General features: G+C 43.5%; 1 protein-coding gene across 1 annotated transcript; it reads right to left on the reverse strand.

Moving 5' to 3' along the window:
• Positions 1-747: 747 nt before the first annotated feature.
• CYTH2 (cytohesin 2) lies at positions 748-25,414 on the reverse strand. Its single transcript, XM_073656322.1, has 12 exons — positions 25,193-25,414; positions 14,825-14,972; positions 14,392-14,458; positions 13,375-13,493; positions 12,606-12,686; positions 12,012-12,124; positions 10,621-10,769; positions 10,060-10,171; positions 6,728-6,804; positions 6,541-6,612; positions 5,688-5,842; positions 748-4,458 (listed from the first exon to the last, which is right to left on the reverse strand). Exons 1-12 carry the CDS (start codon positions 25,209-25,211, stop codon positions 4,353-4,355), a joined length of 1,218 nt encoding a protein of 405 aa, XP_073512423.1. The 5' UTR covers positions 25,212-25,414; the 3' UTR covers positions 748-4,352.
• Positions 25,415-25,821: the final 407 nt, after the last annotated feature.

A 25,821-nucleotide genomic window follows, 5' to 3' on the forward strand; every position in this document is an offset into this window, starting at 1 on the left:
CATTAATATACTTGCATACAGCACTCTATGAACAGCCAGCTTCTTTAGCAATGGCCTTTTGTGGCTTACCCTCCTTGTGGAGTGTGTCAATGACTGCCTTCTGGACATATGTCAAGTCAGTCTGTTTCAGTAGGCTCCACAATCATGGGGAATACTGCTAAGGGACCTTTTTAAACACATAGGAAGCCTTTGCAGGTGTTTTTTGTTAATTATTCTAGTTTACCAAGACAATGTCTTTTGTGTTTTCATTGGCTGTAAGCCATAATCACCAACATTAACAGAAATAAACACTTGGAATAAATCACTGTGTGTAATGACGCTATTTAACATACAAGTTTCACTTTTTGTATTGAAAAACTGAAATAAATTAAGTTTTTGATGATATTCTAATTTATTGAGAAGCAATTGTAGGCTCGATATCACACAAACCTTATTTGTCCTTAGATTGATTTGTTTATCGACCATCACTAATACTGCACTAAAACTAGAAAATCAGGAATATAGGCCATAACATTTTTTTTTATGCTGGTCTATATTATTGAAAAGGATTTATCCACCCCGGGTGAAATCTTGGGCAAACCTTGCCGAATCCTAACTGTGTGTAACGTGCGCACTGTTAAGATGCAACGAAAACTAATTAGGTTAGAATTTCTATCAATTAAAAATAATTGAGGAAGACAAAGTTCTCATACTGCTATTAACAGTTTATTTTTTATTAATGTGTGTACAATATATTAAATAGAAAAAAAAAAAAAATTACAAAACAAAATTCCAACCCAATAATCCGAAGTCTTACCCCTTCAAAGATGAGGTATTCCCTCCTGAATCATTTTCACAGCTTTTGAGCAAATGTAACGGACAGGCACGGTGCAGCGGGGGCACAGGAGACGGCACCCCGCTTTGGCACAATAATTACACAACCTGCCAAATATGTCACATTACTAAACTGAATCATGGTTAATGCCCCTGAAACGTCTCCAAAAAAAAAAGATGTGCTTTCAGTTCCTCTGGATTGTCTCATGACGAGGATAGATGCATGCACGGTCAGTGTTATTACGAGGCACGGCCACTTTTATCCCATTGTAGTGTTTTATTATCAGTCTACACCGTGGCGCAAAGTAAATGCACAGGTTGTTTCAACATGTTCCAAAAAAAAATATATATATATCAAGTAACCATCAAAAGAACCTGAAAATTACAGGTCAATTCTTATTTTCTTAAAAAGGTCTACCAAACCTAAAGTGCAGCCAATATCAATCACACATGAATTTAAAGATTTCTATTTCCATTTATCCCAATTCTCACAGTGAACAATAGATGAATCGGCTGCACAGCAAGTGGAAATAATAGACTCCACCTTTAATGCCTCTGTAGAGGGTCAAAGTGGAATAAAATTGCCCAGAGTGGCTCTCCGGTGAAAGAAAGTATCACAGCTCCAGAGTATAGGTAATTAACTTGGTTAGTAGTGGTCTGACTGTTGTGACCCACGCTGATCAGCAGAAGTGGTAATTTAATTTATCAATTAAAATGGAGTGGCAGTGCACTACTCGACCACAGCATTCATTCCCCATGGGGCTGCTGGAAAAAAACAGAGGTGCTCAGCAAACACATAGAAAATGAGTGAAGGGAGAAAAATTCCCCGCTTTGCCGATCGATGCGGGTCCCAGCGGCTGAACCCCCACAGATCAATAAGTTGTCATTTATCCTGTGGATAGAGGTTTTCACCAGACAACCCCTTTAAATACACAGACGTAATTCTGTCGAACCCACTGATATCAGCCGACAGTTTAAGTGTATGACGCTCCGACAGATGATGTTGGATTTGGCTTGTCGAATTTTACGGCTGATCCTTTTAATTTAGGGAGATTAGCCGCTGAGTGAAGAATCTGACAATCTAACGATCGCTCAGCAGACAGCTATGTAATGTATGGGAGCCGTTACGCACAATAAAAATCAAGAATATTGTATTAATTTGTCAAAAACGAAGCACAGACATCTTATACCCCGTACGATAGTAAGAAGCAGCTGCATCCGGTTTCTAAAAAACATGTGAATAGCAATAGTTAAAAAAGTCAATGCCATAAGTGATAATGAAGAGAAAACCGAACTGGCTTATCAGTAGCACTCAGGATCTCACCCTATACTCCAGTACTTGTTGTGCAGAGATTTCTGAAATCATAATAAAAGCCTAAAAAAATGTTTTGCTATATTGACCAAAGCACAAGTCTGATGATATGAAAAAAAATTGTAAAGAATAAAAAAAAGCAAAAAAAAAAAATGTTTAAAAATAAATATGATGAAGTGCTGCTACATAAAAAAAACCCACACAAAACAGTTCTGCTTTATGACAGCCTGTAAAGATATTTTGCTTAGTGTGTCCTTTTTTTCTTTAGCCGATAATACAGGTATTACAGGAATTGGATTATGTGCAGTTCCTGCATATTATTGTACTACTATGGGCCCATACAAATAAATAACGTGTTGCTCTAGACCAGCTGGGAAGGAGTTTGAGCTTAGATACAAAGCTGCTCAGAGTAGCCGAGCGCACAGGTTGGATAAATACCCACAGACTTCGCAGGCTCTCCAGGCGTCGTACAGTAGTATTAGTACAAGGATATCCTACAATGCCCCCCGATAAAGGATTACTCACGTGTCGACCACAGCTTATTGCATGAAACATCATGTTATTCCCTGAAATTCCACATAAACAATAAATACAATCTTTGAAGGGTCTCAAATCTAATACAATATGACACACTACTAAGAAATAGGACTGGAGTAATAAAAATCACAAAAGTAGATGAGAAATACAGAATCACCAGCACATATAGGGTGAAAAAGAGGCCCATCATCCATTAGGAATCAGTTTTATTACTACACTATTTCCTTGCATTATGTCATTCTGTATTACCTGCATCATTTGTATTAATTAGCATGAATTCTCCACATTTCTGTGATTCCCTTCAATAAGCTGCGGCAATATCGGATATGATCGTCGTAACGGATATTGGGGTGAGAGCCAGTAAGAGCATAAAAAGAAAAAAAGATCCCCCACAGCTCCTGTTCTGATGCTCACCTTGTTCTCAATGGTCTTTATTTCTTGATGCCATCCCGACCCACCAGACAGGACACCTTAGCCAATCACTTGGCTGATCCAGGTCATCGCTGCAGCTAGTGATTGGCATTTTTCAAAAAGTAAAGACCGGCAGGGAGCAGAAACGCATTAGAAAAGGACCTGCAAGGGGGAACATGCCACCAAATAACCCCCAGTCAATAGCTTGCTACGTGGTGAGCTGTCACCTCTCTCGGCCACGATAGAGCTTCAACATAGATCAGCAAGGAGCCCTTTACCTGACAGACCACCGGATGGTAGGTTTGGTAACAGTTGTACTATGCTATGGGTACGGTGATTTCTATTAACACTAGCGCAGTCTGAATTATGCCGGAAACTAGATGACAATGTGCCATCATTGCTTGCAGCCAAGACTGGCTGTCTTATATCTCCTGTGCTGTGTGAAAGCAGAAGTGCACTGATGAGGGTTTTCTTACCATTCTGGCTGATACCGGTGTTTTACCCCCTTCATAAATCAATCGTATACATGACAATAAGAATCTTTGTGATGTATCTTATCAGAGAATTCAGCTTCTTTCTCCTGCAGGACTGAGCTTTCATTGTCAAAAGTCTCAATTCCTGGGTAAAAATCTGTCTTCAATGAAGATAGATTTTCCCATTGACAAAGTTGCTTATTTTCATGAGTGCTAATCATTTATGAAATTAAATATCAAAAATGACGGTCACCAAGTACAGGAACAAACCAGGGTCATAGACTATACAATGCCAACTTCAGGAATAGGCAGAGTTGTTGAGGAGCATTCTGGTAGATTATTAAAAAAAATGAAATGTTTCTGATAAGAGTTGGTTACTGAAAAAAAAAGTGAATCTAACTTTGTGCAATGGCAATGGAAAGGTTTTGGGTCGTATTGCTTTTTCATGCACATTTTCACACCACATCTCGATCTAATAGGCTTAGAGTTCAATAAAAAAAATTACATAAAGAAGTAACCAAAAAAAATTAAAAATAAGAATCCGAACAACCAGAGTCCTCGATGCAGCCGTACTCCGTGAACCAACCCCTAGGGGCTCCACTGAGCACAGGTTTGAAATGTCGGAGGCTAGATGAAGTTCGACTATGCTCTAGTATTCTAGGCGTCCAGTGCAGACCAGTTCTTCGTTCCCATCGTACGCGTTGCCCGTGAGCAGCGGCAATAGTCAACATCCTCATTTGGCAATGGAGTGCTCAGAAGTGGTTTCCAGCCAGGAGAGGCTCGTATCCCAAAGCGACACGCGTCCTCTAAGACTGTTCTTGCTCCTGCTGTTGCATCTGTTTTTTCTTGACAGAGATCCTTTTCTTCCTGGCAGCCAGCATCTCATAGAAGGGGTCCACACTCACTGCAGCCCTGCGGAGGGAGGGGACACGGCACGTCAGACACTACCTTCATGTTTCAATGCGCAAAACAAAAAGTACTGCACCCAAAACGGAAAAACGCAGCCACACGGCACAATGTGAGGGTAAGGGGCCACCTCGTCACCACTTTGGGGGATCCTCGCCTCCCACTCACATGAAGTCCAGATTATCATAAGGCCAAGTTCACATGGCTGCTGAATTTGCCAGACCAGAAGAAAATTGTGGAGGTCCCTGGATCCTGACGTTTCCAGGAGCTGCCCGCTATTTACGTGCACTTGTCTGATCCATAAATCGGGCCTCACTAGCACATGCTGCCATTTTATCCATGTGAAAAATAGCCAACGTGCACCAAGCCGAAACATTTAATGAATGGTCTATAGCATACATGTCAAACTCTGGCCCATGGGCCAAATCTGGCCCACAGGGTAGTTATATTTGGTCCTAGACACCAAACCCTTATGTGCAGCCATTACACCGTCTGGACGACTATGTCAGCCCTATATACTGTATTACTGTATAGAGGACTATGCAGGGGCCATTATACTGGATACTGGATGGCCCACGACTTTGTCCAAGTTTTCATTTTGGCTCTCTGTGTGTTTGAGCTTGACATCTCTGGTCTATAGTGACAAGTAAAAGGCAGGGATTGTGCGGTACATGCCTGGCCTGGCATTGCAGATCAGCATATTGGAGCGAGTAGAGGTGAGCTGCAGTATGGGGCAGACGTGTATGGAGCACCAACCTGTTGTGGTCTCCCTTTGATCATACATTGATAGGGAAACCGATCAAGTGAAAAAAATGCTATTAACTTGCAGATATGGGGTTAATCTGCAGGTTAATATAATTCTGAACTTGCCCGGCACCTGCACTTAGATCCCTGCAGCCAGGAGGAAATGAACTTTATTCCTCCCGATAGCATTGGGTTTCAGTCACGGGGGGTGATTCTGGCACGGGTTCTGCCGCTCTGTGTATAGAGCGTGGCGGCTGTAACGGACAGCAGCTCAGCATTCGGGCCGGCCGTCGTTGATGGGGGCGCGGTATATCCACTCCACAATTAGTAATGACGATACTAATCTTGAGCACATAAACCTTCTTTGGCGGCTGGTGAAAACAGTGTAGAACCCCAGGAAGAGGCAATAATGTACGTGGTGATGACACGTGCTCTCCGCTTCCTTTTTTTAGAAGTTTAGCCAATACTATACGTCTAGAAGGAGCCTTTACTTTATAGATTTGATCCATTCTTCTTTCTCCTCTGGAGTAGGGGCAGAAATTTTGTAGACATTATGGTTGCCTTCCACTACTCTCCCATCAGCTTCCGTTTTGCACGCTTTGATTAGTTGTCCCTTGTTGTTTGGTATATAAAGCTCAAAGCAGTTCTGAAACAGAAGCAGAAAATTACATTGTCATCATATTGATACCAATCACAGTGTTTTTTTTTTTTCAGGAACGTGTATTTTGTTTCTGAATAGATCATGGACCCATTACAATCCATCTGCCTTTTCAAAAAGTCCTTATTTTTTGCAGATCAATTGATATTAGCATTTATATTTCATTGATGGTCCATGGGGATCTTCAGAGTGTGATCATGCCCTGTCCTACAAGCATATCAAAGCTAAGCTATACTACAATCCGGCAGTGAGATCAATGAGGATGGAGAGTGCCGGGCAGCTGCACTGTTAGGCAGGGTCATTAGGTGCATCTGCAGCAGGCATCAATGGGATCAGAGTATGATCATACTCCGTCCTGTTGACATAGCAGAGCTGAGCTATAACCTGGCAGTCATATCAATGAGGATAGAGTGCTGGACGGCTGTACTGTTAGGCAGGTTCATTAGGTGCATCTGCAGCTGGTATCACTGCAATCAGAGTATGATCATGCAGCTGCCCACTATCTTAATGAAGACGACTGTACAGAAAACGGAGACAAGTTAAGATTTTGGACATAACCCTTTAAACAGGTAGGCGAAGTCAAGAATTTTTTTTTCGGATGAGACAATGATTGTTAAAACTGACATATGGAGCACAAATGAATCCAGCAGAGAAAAGAAACTGGCCTTACATGTACCACAACGTACCGGTTTCCTGGGATCTTCAACTTCTCGAATGCCGAGGTTCTCCAGAGGGATGATACCTCTGGGCTCTTTATCCTGAGTAACAATAATGGGTCAGAATTTATCTGTATTGTTTGTTTTCCACAGCTCTGAAATTAATATGATGTATTGCAGGATGCCAAGACACAGACGGGACATGGGTTGAGCTTACCGTGGTGTACTCAAAATAATACAGACAGTTGTCAGTGAGGATGAACCAGCGCCTCTTCCATGTTTTCACCCGGCCACCTGTAAAAGGGGGGAGTGGGAATTATTGGAGAGGACTTCAGTCTATGCAACGATTAGCTACTTGTGCGATGACCCGAGCAGACGTCAGAAAGCAGTCCAAAGAAAACCACAGAAACACCATTGGAACGTCTACAGTCAATGATGGAGGCGCAAGTAAGGCCTCATTCAGACGTCCCAATTATACGGATAGAACATTTACCCATTATATTCCATGTGGCTGATTGCATGACTTTTTGTCTTGTGGTATTTAATCAAATTCTTCAAAATGGCACACTCCGTTCTTTAACGTGGCGCAAAATAAAATAGTCACGTTTGTCTAAAAATGCTCCAACTAGAAAGGTAAGTAAAATACGCTAAAAAAATAATAATTCTGATCTATCAAATGTTGAATTTCATGAATCTGTCTAAGGATCATATGATACAAAGAGTAATGATGAATCGGGGCCTATGGGTGGGTGAAAACCACGAACAGCACATTAATGCCATCCGCATTCAATATGTATGAGGTCTGTTTTAAAATTCTTAAAAAGATAGGTGAAGCTTAATTTTTTTTGTTTTGGACACTGAAAAAAAAAAAAAAAAAAAAAAAAGTTAAGGTTTAGGGGAAAAAGAAAAAGTAAAAACGGACGTCTGAATGAGGTCTAAAAAGGCCACAATTTTTGATTGGTAACCCTAGGAGAAACATTACACTAACATTATGGAATGAGATGTGAACTATTTTAGTCATTTGCTGTCGACAATGAATTAAGATTCTGAGTTTTGAAATTAGTCCACATGGAAGTAAATAAAAAGTGTGGAAACTAAAAGGGAGTCATCACCAAAACTAAGCACATCTTATTCCCAGCTATATGGGGTTGTGCAAAATGGGAGCAGACTGCTAGTGGCGTGGGTGTGAACAGGTCCTAGTCAGCCTTTTGGAATCACAGGCATGGCCCCAGTGAAAGGCAGTCATGCAGTTTTTCGCATTCACTTTATTGATATTTCTTTATCAACTAGTTATATATTCTGGAGTTTAATATTTCCCAGATGGCTACATTTACATTATATAGTGGACCAGCAGTCCTTCATAGCTGCCCAGTGTTACCTGTCATTTTAATCCTGCCTCTGATGATAATGAGCCTGCTGAAAACTTTTCCTAGAAGGACAGGAAGTAGGAGTTTAAAAAAATCCAGATTTTCCCGAGTGAAAATTGCAAGAGTACTAATTTTGAAAGTGGCCTTACACTTTTCTTCTAGAATCAACTTGTAATATAGAAGGATCGGTAATACGATCTCTCAGTTCCCATAAAGCATGCCTCTTTTCAGCACACCCCCTGCTGTTAATGGTGACTTGGGCTCGTGGAGGTGACTGAGGACCCTAATTTACGATGTCCATCGGCTTTGACATGGGTTGCCCTGATGTGTGGAGGTAGCAGAATGGCAGAGAAGTGATTTTTCAGCTATGGACAATCTAACTTTACTACGTATACTTGCTAAAAACTACTCTAAGTAGGTGTCTAAGAGACCCCCGTCACTTAAAGAAGCACTCCTATGAAACTTTCTATCCTCTTAATATAATGCAATCATATTATATTGCACTGTGTACTTACAATTGCTCCTTTTACCTTTCTACCCAGATAATTCTTCTCTTCTCTACGTAGAAACACGGAAGTCTCTTGTCCCTGCATTTATCATCCCCTCCAACTCCTGACCCAGCTGCTCTCCTCCTCCGACCAGGTACTTCTTTTGCAGCGAGTCATGACTCCTACAGGGAAAATTAACCTCATGTTTCTACATAGAGCTTAGAAGGATTCAGCTAGTCAGTTGATGTCATAGACCTAGCAGAAAAGAAGAATTATCTGGGTAGAAGGAAAAAATGATCAATTTTAAGTACACAATGCTGTATAATATGATGATTGCAATATATTAACAGGATAAAAATTTTGATGGGAGAAGGAGGAGGGTTTCTTTAATAACATGAAGCTCCAGAGTTCATTTTTAATCTAAGTAGGACACGCTCGCAGACTGGAGGGCCAGCTGCTCATGTGAACAACGCCATTATTGATTTTCACTATGGAAGACGCTGCTCGAATATTACAGGCTTAGTTGAAACGATAGACCCCCTGTCAGGTATACAAAATAAAACATGTGATTATCCGATGATTGCTGTACGCACAGGTCTTCTAAACACACAACTATGATGATGAAGAAGAAACGCCGAGCTCTACCTACCTCCTGGGGAGTTATTGTGAGAAGAAGACGGAGAGCAAATGTCATCAGCGGCCGAGCACACAAGGTATAGAAGAAAAAAAAAAATAAAAGTGGGGAACAAAGACAAAGAAAGAGGAATACACGAGGAGGAGGAGGGGTCAGACAGGCGGGCGAGTCAGGAGAAAAAGAAAAGGAAAAATAAGTTACATAAACAAAAGGTGGAAATCTAGGCGCACAGAGGCAGCCCCCTAGGCGCACAGAGGCAGCCCCCTAGGCGCCACAGCAAGGAAACTTGGCAACACCTCGGCAGTCAGGAGCCAGGCAAGGAGGGCAGATATCTACATAAGCGGGTGTATCCTCCGCCATATGTAACATTGTGCACATTGGAGGGTCCAGTCCTGCCTGGAAGGACGGGCACTACCAATACATATTGTAATTCATAGAAATTGACTTTACTGGAACAATCTGTACGTCAGCGCTGCCCTCCCATCAGCTTGTGCTATGTTACTATATTACGTGTAGGGGTGTGTTCACACGGGGTCGGATTTGACAACGTTTTAAACCTGTGTCTAATCTGTTGACAACTTCACATTCCGTCCATGCGATTGCAGCTTCCCGCAGCCCATTCACATGCAATGGGAAATTTCTACAATAAAGTATATATAATTTTGGGTGGATTTCTCCAGTGAGCCGACCAATGAAGCTCAAACTGCAATAACGCTGCAGAAATTAGAGTCTGGAGACAGTTTTTAGCTCCTTTTAACAAAATGCCACACATCTAAATGTAAATAAAAAGCCGGGTAAATTTGATTTAATTTATTAGGCTATGTTCCCAAATCATTCACGTACCCGACGATGTACTACCTCCCGGGAGGCCATTATTCCCCAGCACCATACACATGATGCCGCAGTGCATATACACAGATTTGAGAAGCGGACCACATGTCAGGTTACGCGGCTCCAGAGGGACGTGGCAGGACAGCGATAGAGGAAGGCGGGGAGTACAGAAGAGTAGAACGTATTCAGGTGAAGCCGTCATTGCACCGGACACAGTCACACGTCTTACCCAATTTAAGAAGCCAGCCTTCTCGGTCAGGATTAAAGAAGGTGTGCGTGAGGTCGTTCCCATCATCTTCTGGGATCTTAAATGGTTCATTTCTGATACTATCATACAAGTTCTAAATAAAAAAAAATAAATAAATAAAATTATAAAAAATAATACTACAATGGAAGCCTAAAAAGTCAGCCATTTCTCCCCCCCCCCCAACACTTAAATATAAGTGTTTGGGTTAAAAATAACTTTGTGCAATTTGGTTTCATTAAAAATGTTGTACCAATTCCCTTCTATAGCCTCTGTTGCACGGTTTATTGCTGACTGCAGAATGAGTTAACTGAGAATACATCAGGGAGCTCATTCAGATTGAATTATCCAGGTGTGGGGGTAAAGTTTGTAACTAATCACAGCGCTCTCTTTTTGTTTTAGCAGAAACGCTGCAACGTTTCAGAGGGAAACAAACCAGTCTGTAAACGCTCAGCCAAGCTCAGATTCGTGCTGCGGTTGGTATGGGGCAGCATGAATCTAGTAACAGGTTCCTTTCCAATATTTTCAAGTTAACGAGTCTCTTACCCGGAGCAGTTCCTCGGGAAGGTCACCTCCATCATTAATGCCCCTGTTCATAGAGATGAATCTTTCAACGCTGGGTTTGTCTCGAACATTGGGATTATGCAGACTAGTGTTCAACATGATGACCGCAAAGGACAAGACGTAGCAGGTGTCTGCAGGAAAAAATAAAAATAAAAAACAGAAAATAAATAGAGGACAAGTATTTTTTAACCAGTGGTAATTATCATGCACTTTGATATCACAAATTGATACTGATCTTTATTGTAATTGACTACAGGAATAATACTAACACATAGCAACCCTGGTCACACCCGGTAATATGGCAGCATTTATAGTAATGCCTATATCACGTCAGAGAAAGAACTTTTCAGCAAATTTTTCATGTTGAACTGGACACGATATAATTCGCCTCTCCGTGAAGTTGTGGAAATATTAGCAATCAAAGTATTTAGCATTTGATCAGTTAACAAATCACTTGAACTTTAAAAAAAAAAAAAAAGCCATCAGACAGTTTTCACTGGGGGCGTGTACTACTTCTACTTGTATGATACTGACCAATCATAATCAGACAGCAAAAATCAAGAGGAAAAAGAACACGCCCCCACCATAGCTTAGAGTAGGTTTCTCAGTGGGTGACAGTTAATACAGCTCTGATTGCCTGGTCTAACCTCCATGAGTCAGTGTGGGGGGAGGGGACTGTGCAACTGAGTTTAGCTGTGTCACATTACAAACCCTTCTATCAGATCTCCTGATTACTGAGTAATCAAACTTAGGTCTGCTGTGCACAGATAATTCTTACTTGCTCTGCAGTGGCAGCAGGCAGTCATTACATCTCACACAGAAGCAATCTCCCTGCTCTGGACTACTCCTGTGAGATGTAATGACACTGCAATGTTGATCACAGCAGACATAAGTGTGACTACTGAAACATCTCTGGACAGATACTGTGGGGGAGAGGTGCTGTACAGCAACTAGGAGAGGACGACAACTGATATAAGGGTCTGTAATGTGACACAGTTAAACTCAGATGAGCCTTCCATAATATATATGTTACACAATTTCTCGAGTCCTGGAACGTGAGAATAATAAATAATCCTTAAGTCTATAGTGCCAACACATATACACACACTAATTATATATAATAATGTAATAGTATGTCCTATATTACTAAATGGTTAAAAAAAAAAAAAAACCTCAGATACTAATAAATATTCTTTATTCCGTTTTCTGTACAGGATTTCGCTGTCAGCCATCTTGTCTGAACAGCTTTTACCAGCAATTAAAGATTTTGGTTTCAGCAGACTTTGGAGGAGAATACTTATAGTCACTCCTTCCCTTACCGCCCCCCCATTTTCTATATAGAAAAGGAACCCAAAGTGTCCATCCATCCATACCTGTGGACTGAAACACCCCCGGATTACACATACAATATCTTTGAGCAAAAGCCTCCATCATGCGGTCAATCTTCTGAGCTTCTCCCGGCAGACGAAAACTCCACAGAAATTGCCTGAACATAAGAGAAAAAACAAAAAAAACACAACCAAAATGAAATTCTGTCGGATGTGCTGCAGATATTAATATAATATATTAATTATACACAGGGTGTCTCAAAAGTATGAGAAAAGCTGGTCCGAAGTGTAAAAACATTAAAAAAAAAATTAAAGTGTTGGGCAGGACTAGCAGAACATATAACCTTATCAGCACATATTTGCAAGGCAGATGCACAAACCCACAGCTGAAGGAGGAAAGGCCAGATGCGAGTGTCATAGTATAACAGGCTCGCTATAAAACTATCTGTAGGGTGAGATCAGTGAGCCAGATCACTGCGGCCTTTACAGCTTCCTGAATAAGACTTTTGCTTATACTGTGGTCCATTGACCGCTTCCTCTTTCACAGAAAAGTTCCCGTTTCGTTGCACACGACAGATAATAAGAGAAGCAGCTCCGTGGCTCGTGCATATATGAGATTTAATAATGGAAGTCACTGACCTGAGAGCTTGGACAAGGTTTAAATCTGTAAATTCATGGAGATCCACAAAGGCGTGAAGAACAGAAATATTAAAATCCTCCCTTAAAAAAAAAAAAAAATTGTTTTTTTAACAGATGCAAAGCAGTGCTAGCATGAGAATATGGTGGTGGTGGTGGGGGGGGGGTGACAGATGAAGAAATAGCAGGAGAAATCTGTCCTGACCATTAAGTGCACGCACCGATGTGCAGATGTCAGTAAGTTCCCTTTAAACCCTTCAACTTTCAGCTTTCCATCAGAGTGTCTGCAGCCTGCACCACACAAGGCAGATACCAGTGGTGTGACACCGCCGGTACCTGCCTCCAAAAGCAGCCATCGCATTATTTCACCCAAGAGGTAAATGACACAGGCAAAAAAAAACTAAAAATAAAATATAAATATATTAATAATAGCAGTATATTTGGTCTTTGACACGCCCCCCAAAAATGCAATAAAAAGCAATTAAAACATGGTTTATGTCCAAAAAAGGGTATCATTAAAAACATTTTATGGTGGTGTATGGTAAAGTGAATGGGAGCCTTCATTCAGCTACGTCCAAGGAGAAAAAACAAAAATAAAAAAAACGTATAACTCTTGGGAAGAGGAGAGAAATAAACGAAAGTGCAGAAATGAAAGGCTGGCTGTGACAGGAAAGAATGGAGTAAATCCAATTTATTGTATTGCCTAATATGATATCAGTAAATATGAAGAGCATGGCTGGTTTCCTCCCATTTCCATGAAGCTGAGGATTACCTCTCTCCTAGGTAGTCCCCGATAGCAGTCTTATTCAGCCCTTCCCCTTTGTACAAGAAGCGCGCTATGTCTTCTGCAGTGTTCCTCAGTAACTCATTCTCCTGGAGAAAGATGATGCCCTAATAAAAAAATAAATAAAAATTTACCACCATGTTCCCGAGTGCAAAAAACACTGCTCTTTTCCTGCTGACTGCACAAAATTACACAATAGCAATCAGATCTGATAATCACATTTTTCTATGCATTCCAGGTGCAGAAACACCAGGATTTTGCACTTTAAGGGGTTATCCAGGACTAGTTTTTTTAAACCAAGGGTCTACCTGAGGCAACTACCTGCCTCTTATACCCGGCTCAGAGCAGTCAGTGATTCAGCTGCTCCACATCAACAAAGCAGCTTTTCCACTCTGCTCTGTCAACCAGGCGCGACTGCAGACGCCATGCTGACTGTCACCCGGCTCCCCGCAGATAGGCAGCGGGGAGCCAGCTGTCAATTATGACATTGGCAGTCATGGCCCATCAACAGAGGAGAAAAGAAGCCGCTGCTTTGTCAATGGAAGTTACAGGATCCCTGGCAGAAGCAGTCTGTGCCTGCTCTGTGCCAACGGAGATGGGCATTGGGCACAAAAGGCAGGTAGGTAGCAAGAACCTGCTCTTTTTTTCCCCCCACTATGAAACCAAGTCCTGGATAACCCCTTTAAATACACAATTGTATTTTTTAAATGTACTTTTTCCAGGGTTCCCATAGAAGTCTATAGAGAAAAAATAATGTACAGTTCAGAGTTTTCATAAAATCACATCCACAACCCAACACAGCAGAAGAACTGCAGCCATCACTACAACCAGCAACACAACTAGAATACGGATCAATGGCTAATGAGTAACATGGGAGCCATCAGTAAGATTTCCAGACACATCAGGCCCCTGGATCGGTCCAGCCCCGCTTCATGACGGCACAGCTTTAGAAATCGAGGTGCTGTACTGCAAGAAGAAGCTAGAGACCAGTCAAGTTATTTTTACCTTTTTAGGATCCATATTAAACTTTTTTCTGCCCATCCCTATTTTCCGGTTTCTTTGCAGAGTTTTACTGAGAGAAAAAAAAAAAAAATATTAGTAAATGTATACATTTCACACTAGCTTATATAATGATATTGAATAAACCACTAGAATTTAGACCTTTAAATAGAGCAAGATTTCATGGAGCTCTGTCTGGAGGTGCACGCTACATGGCCAGCCGAAAGCTGCAGTCTCAGGGCAATACCCCATCTACAGATATATTGTGACATTTTAAACACCACACATTTATTGTGGGATCTGACTTGCCATTGGATGAGGCCAATTTTAATATTGACATTTATGATCACTCACTTTGTGTGTAATACTATTAGACCCATAGATACCTGGAGTCCAATCTAACAAATGTGAGAACAGGTCACCCCCTCAGCCTCCATACCTTCCCTCGTTGGCCTCCAGGCCCTCCACCTCATTCATAGCCTCGCTCAGCTCATCGCGCAGCCTCTGGATCTCCTCCAGCAGTTCCTGTTTCCTGCGGCGGATGTTCTCTAGCTCGATACGTTCTTCTGGAGTCAGGTCAGCGGGGACTGCAGAGGAAGCAACAGCACAAACATACTCAGGATCTATTGTGTTCAGCTGCCAAGTATTTGTAACTGAGAAAAAAAAAAGTATAGTTATTTAGTGGGAAAGCAGCTCACCCCCCTCCTCCGGTCTTTCATAGAATTATTTCCCATCTCCAAGGAGTGTGGGGAAAGCTGCTGGACAAGTATGTGCAGGTATGACAGCGGCGCAGAACAATCTGATGTCAGAGACGACCTCAGGCTGGACTCGTGCACGGTAAAGAAATTCCCTGGGGTCTAAAGAGGGTGTACTTGTATATAAACCGCACTGTTACACTCAACCCGGGCAGCCCTGATATCAGTGAACGCCTGCTGCGCCTTTCAGGATCCCTGTTTAAGACTGTAAAACAAACCAGTTGACCAATAATGCAGGCATGCACAACTTAAAACACCCTGGGGACCCATTTTGAATGCCTATAATGCAACACTGCACGGTAAGTTACCGGCCAGCCGAGCCACAGTTTACAATTATAACGTGTTCGTCGTCATCACACAAAGCCCCTTTAAATATAAAGTTAATGGAGGCAAACAGGAAGCCTGATCCTAGGGTTTTCAGTTTTTATGGCTGGCACTGTCTTGCTTGATCATTCTGCCGCTTACCCCTGACAATGATATGTATTAAGCAGACTCTTATTTGTCACTATTATTGAAGACTGAATTTGCATTCTTCGTGAAAAAGCAAGAGAATCAATCCTAACAGCTCGGGTCATAGATTTCCAACCATTTATTAGAGACTCAAGAACTGGCTCTTTGTAGACCGATATAAATATTTCACAGCTGTTATGGCAAACACAGAAGCCATTGTGCATTTTGTTTTATGAAAAAAAGGCTTTTATTGTATTTAAAAAGAAAAAAAATCCCCTCTATAACCAGATACAATTCTCATCATACAGTAAAACAAAGTCCAATTTTATACGATAAAGCCATGTTTAATACAATTTCTCATTTACACCAATAAATACAATGTAATGCTCTGAATATGGTTGTCCTGATGGAAAATGCTAATTCACCGTAATCACCGGTGAACTGGAAACAAAGGACGATTATTCACCTCGCTGAAGGTTCAACACTACTCGTCATGGTGACATTACATCTTGGGCCAATCAAAATAACTAAAAAAACAAAATCATAGAGATGTGTTAATGGTAACAATTACCGAGACATGACAAGTTTTGATTAGGGGAGATTCGGGTATTAAGAGCTAGAAGAAGGAGCAGAAGAGATCAACTAAGCGCAGCTCTTCTCAGAGACTGAAGCCTACTGGGTTGATCTTAGCAGAAGGGCTCAGCTAAGCCTTTCCGATTGTTAATTTTTTGGACTGGTGGAAGTTTATTGGGAGGTCGCCAGGCTTGGACCTCCACTGATCAAAACATCCAACATGTCTAAAATTGAACTGCACAATTATAAAACTTAATTCTGAAGTTCTTTAATGGGTAAAATTGCAAACGATAAAAACAAAACTTGGCAATTTACTAATAAACTTCCCCTCTGTGATCCAAGAATTTAAGGATATTCTAATTCATTGCTTACTGCTTATTGTTTGGGTAGGATCACACGGCCGATTTCTCCACATTCGAGAAAAAAAAAAAAAAAAGCCCCAGACTGATCAGTTTTTCTCAGACGTGGAGGATACGTTCTCCATCCTCTCCATTCTGTCAGTCTCTGAAAATCAGACCACACACCGATTTTTAAAAGGACCCATAGACTTGTCATATCCGATTTTGATCCTACATTTGGATCAAAATCAGACATGTCTCCAATTGTTTTCCGAGAAAAAAAATGAATAAAATTTCAAACATGTGCACATCCAAGTAGAACAAGGTACAAGTGCTAGCTGTAAAAACTACGGATAGCACTCAAATGAGAAAAACGGTCGTATGCAAGAGCCCTTTTGGGTATCGGCCAGTCCTACAATCTATCAGCGGTGGCTGGTCTCCTAGGCAATAAGCGCTGCTCTGAATCTGGCATGATCCTTGCAGCACAAGTTCAGTCGTGATAATGCTGCTGCTCCTATCCGTTAATCATTTAGGAGTATACTGCCCCCTGTGAGCAGGAGGCCTAAAGGCAGGATAGTGGCGCTCCCCTGAAAATCAATCATGAGATCACCTCTTTTTCTTTTCTGTAGACTCAAAGGGGTTATCAGCTGGTCGGTTTCCCATCATTGTTTCATGCCTGGAGATGTTCTCAATATTTCATACACATGCTCATATATAATTCTGGGTCACTAGCTGCTTGCTCTGGTGACAGATGTCCTAAGGACTATTGTTCACCAGAACAAAACGATCACATATCAGATTTCTATCTCAGCCAATTCTTAGCAGAAACTAACATGAAAAGGCACCAGCAGACAGGTCCTTCCACTGGGTGAAGGAAGAGCCTGGCGCCTGTTCCTCCTCAGATGATGACGTCCTTGGGTAGTCGAGGGTTTTAGCTGTGGACTAAATTATTTGGCCGACAGCTGATGCCTATGGAGACACCACATGTAACTCTACATCCAGGAAGACTGCCCGTCAGAAAAACAGGAAGAAAACAGAAAACAGGAAACAGGAATGATGTCTGAAAGTTGTGTGTCCTGAGGAAAAGCACAAGATTCTTAAATTAGGAGACTTAGGAGCTTGAGGGTCACCAATTACACTGCTGGGTAGGGCATTAAAATCCTCAAAACAGATCTGACTGCAAATACACTGCTCAAAAAAATAAAGGGAACACTTAGGCTGTGTGCCCACGTAGCGTTTTTCAAGCGTATATGCTGCGGAATTTCCGCAGCGTAAACGCTTGAAAAACGCATGTATATCCGCACCCCATGGTCCCCAATGGCATTCCGCAATGTCAATGCCCATGCTGCGGTCAAAAATCTGCAGCATGTTCATTAATTTTGCGGAAGCGCAGCGGAATCAATGTGCGGATGGTACCCAAGTCTGGATGAGAGGAGACTCTCATCCAGACCTGGGTACCAAAGAACCTGTAAAAAAAAAGAATAAAATAAAGTTTATACTTATCTTCTGATGTTTTCCCTCCGTCGCGCTGTTGTCTGAAGGACCTGCCACGTCATTGAGTCATGTGACCCACCACATGACTCAATGACGTCACCGCAGGTCCTGCACACAACAGCGTGAGCCGCTCAAGCCTCCGGACGGGGCAGAGAATGCATCAGAAGGTGAGTATAAAATTTATTTTTTTATTTTTTACCATTCTGAACAAGTTGTCAAGCACTTTTCCAAGTGATGCTTGGAGAAGTGCTTGATAACCCGCATGCGGAAATGCATGCAAAGACGCCTCACAAACGCTTCTACCTGGCGGGAGAACCGCATGTAATATCCGCATGCGATTTTCCCGCCAGGGAGAAGCGTAAAAAATATGCTTCAGGTCCGCAACGTGGGCACATAGCCTTAAACAACAGAATATAACTCCAAGTGAATCAAGCTTCTGTGAAACCAAACTGTCCACTTAGGAAGCAACACTGATTGACAATCAATTTCACATGCTGTTGTGCAAATGGAATAGAAAATAGATGGAAATTATTGGCAATTATCAAGACACCCTCAATAAAGGAGTGGTTCTGCAGGTGGGGACCACAGACCACATCTCAGTACCAATGCTTTCTGGCTGATGTTTTGGTCACTTTTGAATGTTGGTTGTGCTTTCACACTCATGGTAGCATGAGACGGACTCTACAACCCACAGAAGTTGCTCAGGTAGTGCAGCTCATCCAGGATGGCACATCAATGCGAGCTGTGGCAAGAAGGTTTGCTGTGTCTGTCAGCGTAGTGTACAGAGGCTGGAGACGCTACCAGGAGACAGGCCAGTGCACCAGGAGAAATGGAGGGGGCCGTAGGAGTGCAACAACCCAGCAGCAGGACCGCTACCTCCACCTTTGTGCAAGGAGGAACAGGAGGAGCACTGCCAGAGCCCTGAAAAATGACCTCCAGCAGGCCACAAATGTGCATGTGTCTGCACAAATGGTTAAAAACCGACTCCATGAGGGTGGTAGGAGGACCCGACGTCTACAGATGGGGGTTGTACTCACAGCCCAACACCGTGCAGGACGCTTGGCATTTGCCACAGAACACCAGGATTGGCAAAGTCGCCACTGGCGCCCTGTGCTCTTCATAGAAGAAAGCAGGTTCACACTGAGCACATGTGACATACGTGACAGAGTCTGAAGATGCCATGGAGAGCGATCTGCTGCCTGCAACATCTTTCAGCATGACCGGTTTGGCAGTGGGTCAGTAGTGGTGTGGGGTGGGATTTCTTTGGAAGGCCGCACAGCCCTCCATATGCCCACCAGAGGTAGCCTGACTGCCATTAGGTACCGAGATGAGATCCTCAGACCCCTTGTGAGACCATATGCTGGTGCGGTTGGCCCTGGGTTCCTCCTAATGCAGGACAATGCCAGACCTCATGTGGCTGGAGTGTGTCAGCAGTTCCTGCAAGATGAAGGCATTGAAGCTATGGACTGGCCCGCCCGTTCCCCAGACCTGAATCCGATTGAGCACATATGGGACATCATGTCTCGCTCCATCCACCAACATCACACCACAGACTGTCCAGTAGTTGGCGGATGCTTTAGTCCAGGTCTGGGAGGAGGTCCCACAGGAGACCATCCACAACCTCATCAGGAGCATGCCCAGGCGTTGTATGGAGGTCATACAGGCACGTGGAGGCCACACACAATACTGAGCCTCATTTTGACTTGTTTTAAGGACATTACATCAAAGTTGGATCAACCTGTAGTGTGTTTTTCCACTTTAATTTTGGGGGTGACTTCAAATCCAGGCCTCCATTGGTTAATAAATTTGATTTCCATTGATGATTTTTGTGTGATTTTGTTGTCCGCACATTCAACTTTGTACAGAACAAAGTATTCAATGAGAATATTTCATTCATTCAGATCTAGGATGTGTTTTTTGAGTGTTCCCTTTATTTTTTTCAGCAGTGTATTTACTAGCTTTGTCTGTGATATCACCATATTACAGGAAAACATGCAGTTCCTTCTTCTCCGATATAAGGAAGAGGCTTTATATCAATATGGACTTGTAAACTGTCTGCAGAAGAGTACACGGTAATGTTACACTAACCGTCTTATAAAAGACAATATTTCAGGACCGATGCCAAACTTTAGGACGATTACCCCTTTGACATTTGGTAAGCGACAGGGCTAAATAAGAGAAGCCATTGTGTACAGACACGCTGGATGGGTAACCGCAAAGCCTAGATGCAAATTAGCTGCGGATACTTCAGATACCAACATGGTGCAAGCCCTCAACAAAGCAATCTTTATCCCGAAATCCAGATCCTGGCACCGCGATGACGAACAGTTTGCAGGATTTTGTGTAATAAAAGTGGTTTTCTGCACATTATATCCAGATTACAGCTTGTATAACCTTACTTTTGTGTCATAGTCAGAAAATGTGAGGAATGGAGGCCACACCAAACAGAATGAGGGCACATGCGTCACACATGATCCACAGCAGAGCAATATCATACATGAGGGTGCTTACACATTGCGCTTTTCTCCAAGTTCGTGGATGTAGGTCCCAAGCCGCCCACAGGGGGCGCCGTGCGCGAGGGCTGGGCAGGTAACATGCAGTGCTGGATGCTATATTAGCTCAAGCCTCAGTTTTGGTGCTGTATGGAGGACACCCGGCCTAAGCAGAGATTAGTGTATTACAGATAAGCCGGGGGCTAATGAAGCAATAAGTAGCAATCACTGGGATGATTATCGCTGGCATTATAGTCTTTCCATCTGACGCTAGAAAGGCTGGGATACATGCAAATCTTTTGCATGAAAACAGTCAGTTTATAGACATGTGGCAAAATACGAACGCAACAAAGTATCAAGATAACAGAAGGCGAAATATAAAGTATCAAGATTTGTTTTTACTGTTAGGGGGGGGGGGAATTAACATCTTTTTATCCCTGTGCAAGTCATTTATATTTATCGATTATCTCCTTATCCCATTTTTATGTGGCAGCGAGCAGGTGAGAGGATGGCTTTATATACCTGCCCATTATAACAGACAGAACAGTGGGGGGAGGCTCCTGCTGCAGCTACCAGCGTTAGGCCATGGGTACACATTCAGTATTTGGTCAGTATTTTGCATCAGCATTTGTAAGCCACTCCTGGTTTTGGCTTACCAATACTCACCGTGTGAACATGGCCTTACAGACAGCCAGGTCTAACGTGACATTTTTGAAATAAGAAGGGAGTGGCATTTATTAGTTTTTCTCTTTACTTTTGTAATAAGGGCTTATGCACACAAGACGCCTAATATCTTGAACGCCCCTGTGTAATAGTTATCTCCTAAACAGAAAACCAACAGATTCTGAACTGGTTGATAGCTGTCAATCACTAAGAAGGGACTCAAATCAATTAAGAGAGATACTTTGTCAGCTCTTCCTGCGGAGGACCTGGTGTTCAATGTGAAGAGTTCACATTAAGGAAGTAGATTCTCCTGTTCTATAAAATGCAACCGGTAGAGAGAACAGCGACTTCAATGTGACAGGTTCTCTTTAAGGAAGCGGTGTGGGGAAAAACTACAGACAGGAAAACTAGCTGTATAGTCTGCCAGGGGGAAAACCTACCCGCATATAAATAGAAGTAGTGAAAACGCTTACTACCATAGGTTCTAAAGAACAATGTCCGGAGACCAAAGGGTAACACAACAGTAAAGTAAGTTTTCGGCATGAGCCGCTTTCTAACTGCTCATCTTCTGGCAGCAGGTAGTAACATACCATCTCCAAGAAGCCACCATGCCCCCACCTGACACTGTGCTGTACACTAGGGAAAGGTGGCGAGGGGTAGAGCACCCTATCATTTGGTTGGCACAGCTGTCTTGGAACCAGAGCAGTCAAATCTGTATTATTTTATGCTTGATTTTCTGAGCTTACGCCCACACCCCTGAAACATGTTTAGGGTGACTAGTTAAGCAGTCCATCACAACAAGACGTGGACCACATGTACTTCCTCTGTGAACCACTGTGACGCAGTCCCTGGTAGAATGGGTTTTTATTTCAGCCACATTTGCATCTCTAGTCATGGTCAAAGCTGCTGAACACAGCGTCCCTACTCCCCTCGCTGGATGTGATGGAGCAAGTCAGGGCAGTCTCCACCAAAGGGTGGAAAGTTCATCTTTCATGCTTTGCTGCAAACAAAAATATTTAGCAATTCTCTCTTTTTCTAGTTTGATCCAGTTAGTAGCTTAAATCTGAAAAATAAGAAGTTCTGTCTGTAAGTTATATAAACAGCTTAGCTGCGAATTATCGAGCCAGGAACACTGAACCAACTTTTATCACAAAAGAAGTTTATATCCAAAACATAAGTCTGCAGCTGTTGTACACTGGCTTGAAGTACCAATGGTTGCCAGACAGAACTGAAGAAAAGTCCACGAATTGTGTAAACGAAAAACACATACTTTCCTTAAAGGGGTTGTCCAGGCTTGGTTTTAAAGTACAGGGGTGAAAATACTCCTTGAGAACTCAAGTCTGCAATCACAAAGCGAGTGCAGACTTGTGAATCCTCAAAGCATATTTTCGTATGAAAAAAAAACAAAACACCACAGCATATTACAAATCCAGCAAAGTAAACAGCATTTATATAAATCTCATGGCCAGTGGGGTTTTTTTTTTAAGCACAAGTTTTATTATAAGGCAACAATTAAAAGGGGTTGTCCAATATGGAAAATAACATTTTCAGGAATGGATGCCCTCCAAAAAAAACCAATAGCATAATCATTATCGAGCAACCCCCACCCACATATCAAGCTTAGGCTGCTCCGGAGATCTGCGCCCACTCCGAAAGGGATGCCCGCCCAAATCTAAAGTCAGAAGACCGCTGCTGCGTTGAGGTGACTAGAAGAGCATGTCATTCAATGTTTCTCTGATTATGCGCTCTTTTAATCATCTGACCGCAGCAGCCAATCACAAGCTGTAGCAGTTTTCTGACTTCTGAATAGAGCAGGTATCGCTTCCAGAGCATCCTGCAGAGGATCCAAGGTTGAGTATGTCTTACGTTTTGCTTTATTTATTTATTTATTAAGCCCTTCCATTCATGTAAAATTTCAATCTCCCCTTTGTATGACCCCCACTGATTGTATACAAGTGGCGTATTCTATGCCATGTTATTCCTGACAACCCTTCCAGGCATATGATAACGGATTCCCTACAGACAGTTGTCAGCCATACCTGCATGCCTTCTGCCTGTGCTTCCAATATGAGGCAGCCAGTGATTGTTGTGATTCACTACCGATTATTTTGTAATCTCCATTTTGTATAGCCCCAGGAGGTATTCTGCACCACAGGGCTGTAGTAATAATGGATTTGTACCCGGCTTCTTAGTAATATGCTAAAAAGTAACTTTACAATCAGGTCAAGACAAGAGTAACAGAAGCCAGGTCCAGGCTCCGGGGATGAAATGATTTGTGTTTTATGGCACAAGTCTACAAGTGAGGTGACAGTGGTGGGAAATACATCACGTGCAAAACTATCCGGACCACACATCATGATTTGCTGCAGAATTTTCTGATGCAAATCCTGACTGTGTGCACATAGCCTTAAAAGTAACACGCTGCTATGATTATCACTCCACCTTAAAGACTCTTAAAACTTTAAAGGGTTTGTCTGGGATTTTACAAATTGTGATCAGTCAGCAGGATTCCTTATAGGAAAAGATACATTAAAGGGAATTGACAGCTGATTCATGAGGCCTGAACCAGATACCCGCTTCGTTGTGGTTGGATTGCTCTAAAACGACGCGGTGCTTCAGAGATAACATACTGTTCCAAAGCCAACCGGGAATGATGTGGCTCACATGACTAGTCAGAGAGGGCCTGTGCCCGGCGGCTTCCCCTCGCCTCCGATGACTAGTCAGAGAGGGCCTGTGCCCGGCGGCTTCCCCTCGCCTCCGATGACTAGTCAGAGAGGGCCTGTGCCCGGCGGCTTCCCCTCGCCTCCGATGACTAGTCAGAGAGGGCCTGTGCCCGGCGGCTTCCCCTCGCCTCCGATGACTAGTCAGAGAGGGCCTGTGCCCGGCGGCTTCCCCTCGCCTCCGATGACTAGTCAGAGAGGGCCTGTGCCCGGCAGCTTACCCTCGCCTCCGATGACTAGTCAGAGAGGGCCTGTGCCCGGCGGCTTCCCCTCACCTCCGATGACTAGTCAGAGAGGGCCTGTGCCCGGCAGCTTCCCCTCGCCTCCGATGACTAGTCAGAGAGGGCCTGTGCCCGGCAGCTTCCCCTCGCCTCCGATGACTAGTCAGAGAGGGCCGCCGCCTTCTGCTCGGCTGATTAGTCCCGAAAGGGCCGGTGCCTGTTGACTTCTCCTCTGCTCCCCATGAGTGTAGACAGATCAGTAGGTGAGCGGGGCAAGCAGAAGACCCTCTTGTGTGCCCACTCATTCTAGTATCTGGCCGACTTTAAGAGTAGGTTTTCCCTGAAGAGCCTCTGCGGAATGACGGAGCCGGTGTCAGATTCATGCCATGGTGGGGGCCACATGTATCGGTTGTCATGCTCCTTTTAATGGTTCCATCAGTGATACCCGCCAGTCCCACATGCCCATCATGTGACCACTGCCACCAATCACTAGCCTCACTGCCAAGACTCATGTCCAGAACATGTTGACCCTGGTGATTGACCACATGACAATGCTGCCGCCAAAGTGGCGACTTTTTACACGTTGTGTCCATGGTAACACAGTTTATCAATAGATCCAATAGGGACGCAGCTTGTTAAAGGGCCACACACAGTGATATATCTAATATTGGATCCCTGCGCCCCGGTCACTATGGCTGTGTAATGGTGGGGCGGCATACGGGGGCTTATTACCAGTCATATGGACAGTAAGCAGCTTACAGCCGGACACCACAGGACACAGCACCTGTGCGGAGCTTCCCCTCACAACAAAAGCTGCCACTTCCCTGTCAGGTGTGAGGCCGGGTCACCAGGCACAGGCCGGGTCACCAGCCACAGCACGTCTGCAGGGTCCGGCCTCCCCCACACCGAGAACATGGAACGGTCTCCACACACACAATACTCCCACCATCCCCCCCATCCCAGGACACAACATGGAGCATCCTGTCCTCTCCATGTTGACGCCTATAGACAGGAAAGGACCATAGGAACCGAAATAGGGGTCCGTCTGAATAAGAGCGCACACGCCGATCACTGGCCCTAACTGCGGGAGCATTCACTTACTGTAAATGGTATCGTCCATGATAAGGAAGGCGACAAGTCCGAGGACTCGCCAGTCCACAAAGCGCGACTTCACGTCAGTAACGTCCTCCGAGTCCGTCCAGCGCTCTATACACGGGGCTCTAATAAGCAGTATCCCACCGAGCTCTCACCGGCTCGCCACCCCCAACACCAGGCTCCTCTAAACCCCACCCACTGCCTCCATAGCAGCCTCCCTCTGCAGTCTCCGCCCACTTTAACAACCGACAGTAGCTTCATCCAATCACGTCGCGATTATAACTCTGGGTCAGGAATTTTTAGGGCGGGAGCATTGAGCCTCTTTGTTTCGAGGATGCGCATTCCTTTTTGATTGACAGACGGCCTGACCAATCCTAGACTCGAAGTGTGGCAGGAAGGCGGGAGAACCCCGGCCACTGACCAATAGGATGCGAAAATAAGCTCGGAGCTGCCGCACAGTGCTGATAAGGGCGGGGAATCCAGGGAGACCCTGAGAGGAAATGCTGAGGGGATGTATCATCAGTGCGATGTCTGCAGCCACTGTGTGCTGGGAAAGCGTCACACCGAGACACGGCACTGGGGAGACATCTGTATATATACAGTACAGACCAAAAGTTTGGACACACCTTCTCATT

Source organism: Phyllobates terribilis, unplaced genomic scaffold (assembly GCF_046119375.1).
Source record: "Phyllobates terribilis strain yellow unplaced genomic scaffold, ASM4611937v1 Scaffold_12__6_contigs__length_324123572, whole genome shotgun sequence".
In the NCBI taxonomy this organism is placed as follows: Eukaryota; Metazoa; Chordata; class Amphibia; order Anura; family Dendrobatidae; genus Phyllobates; species Phyllobates terribilis.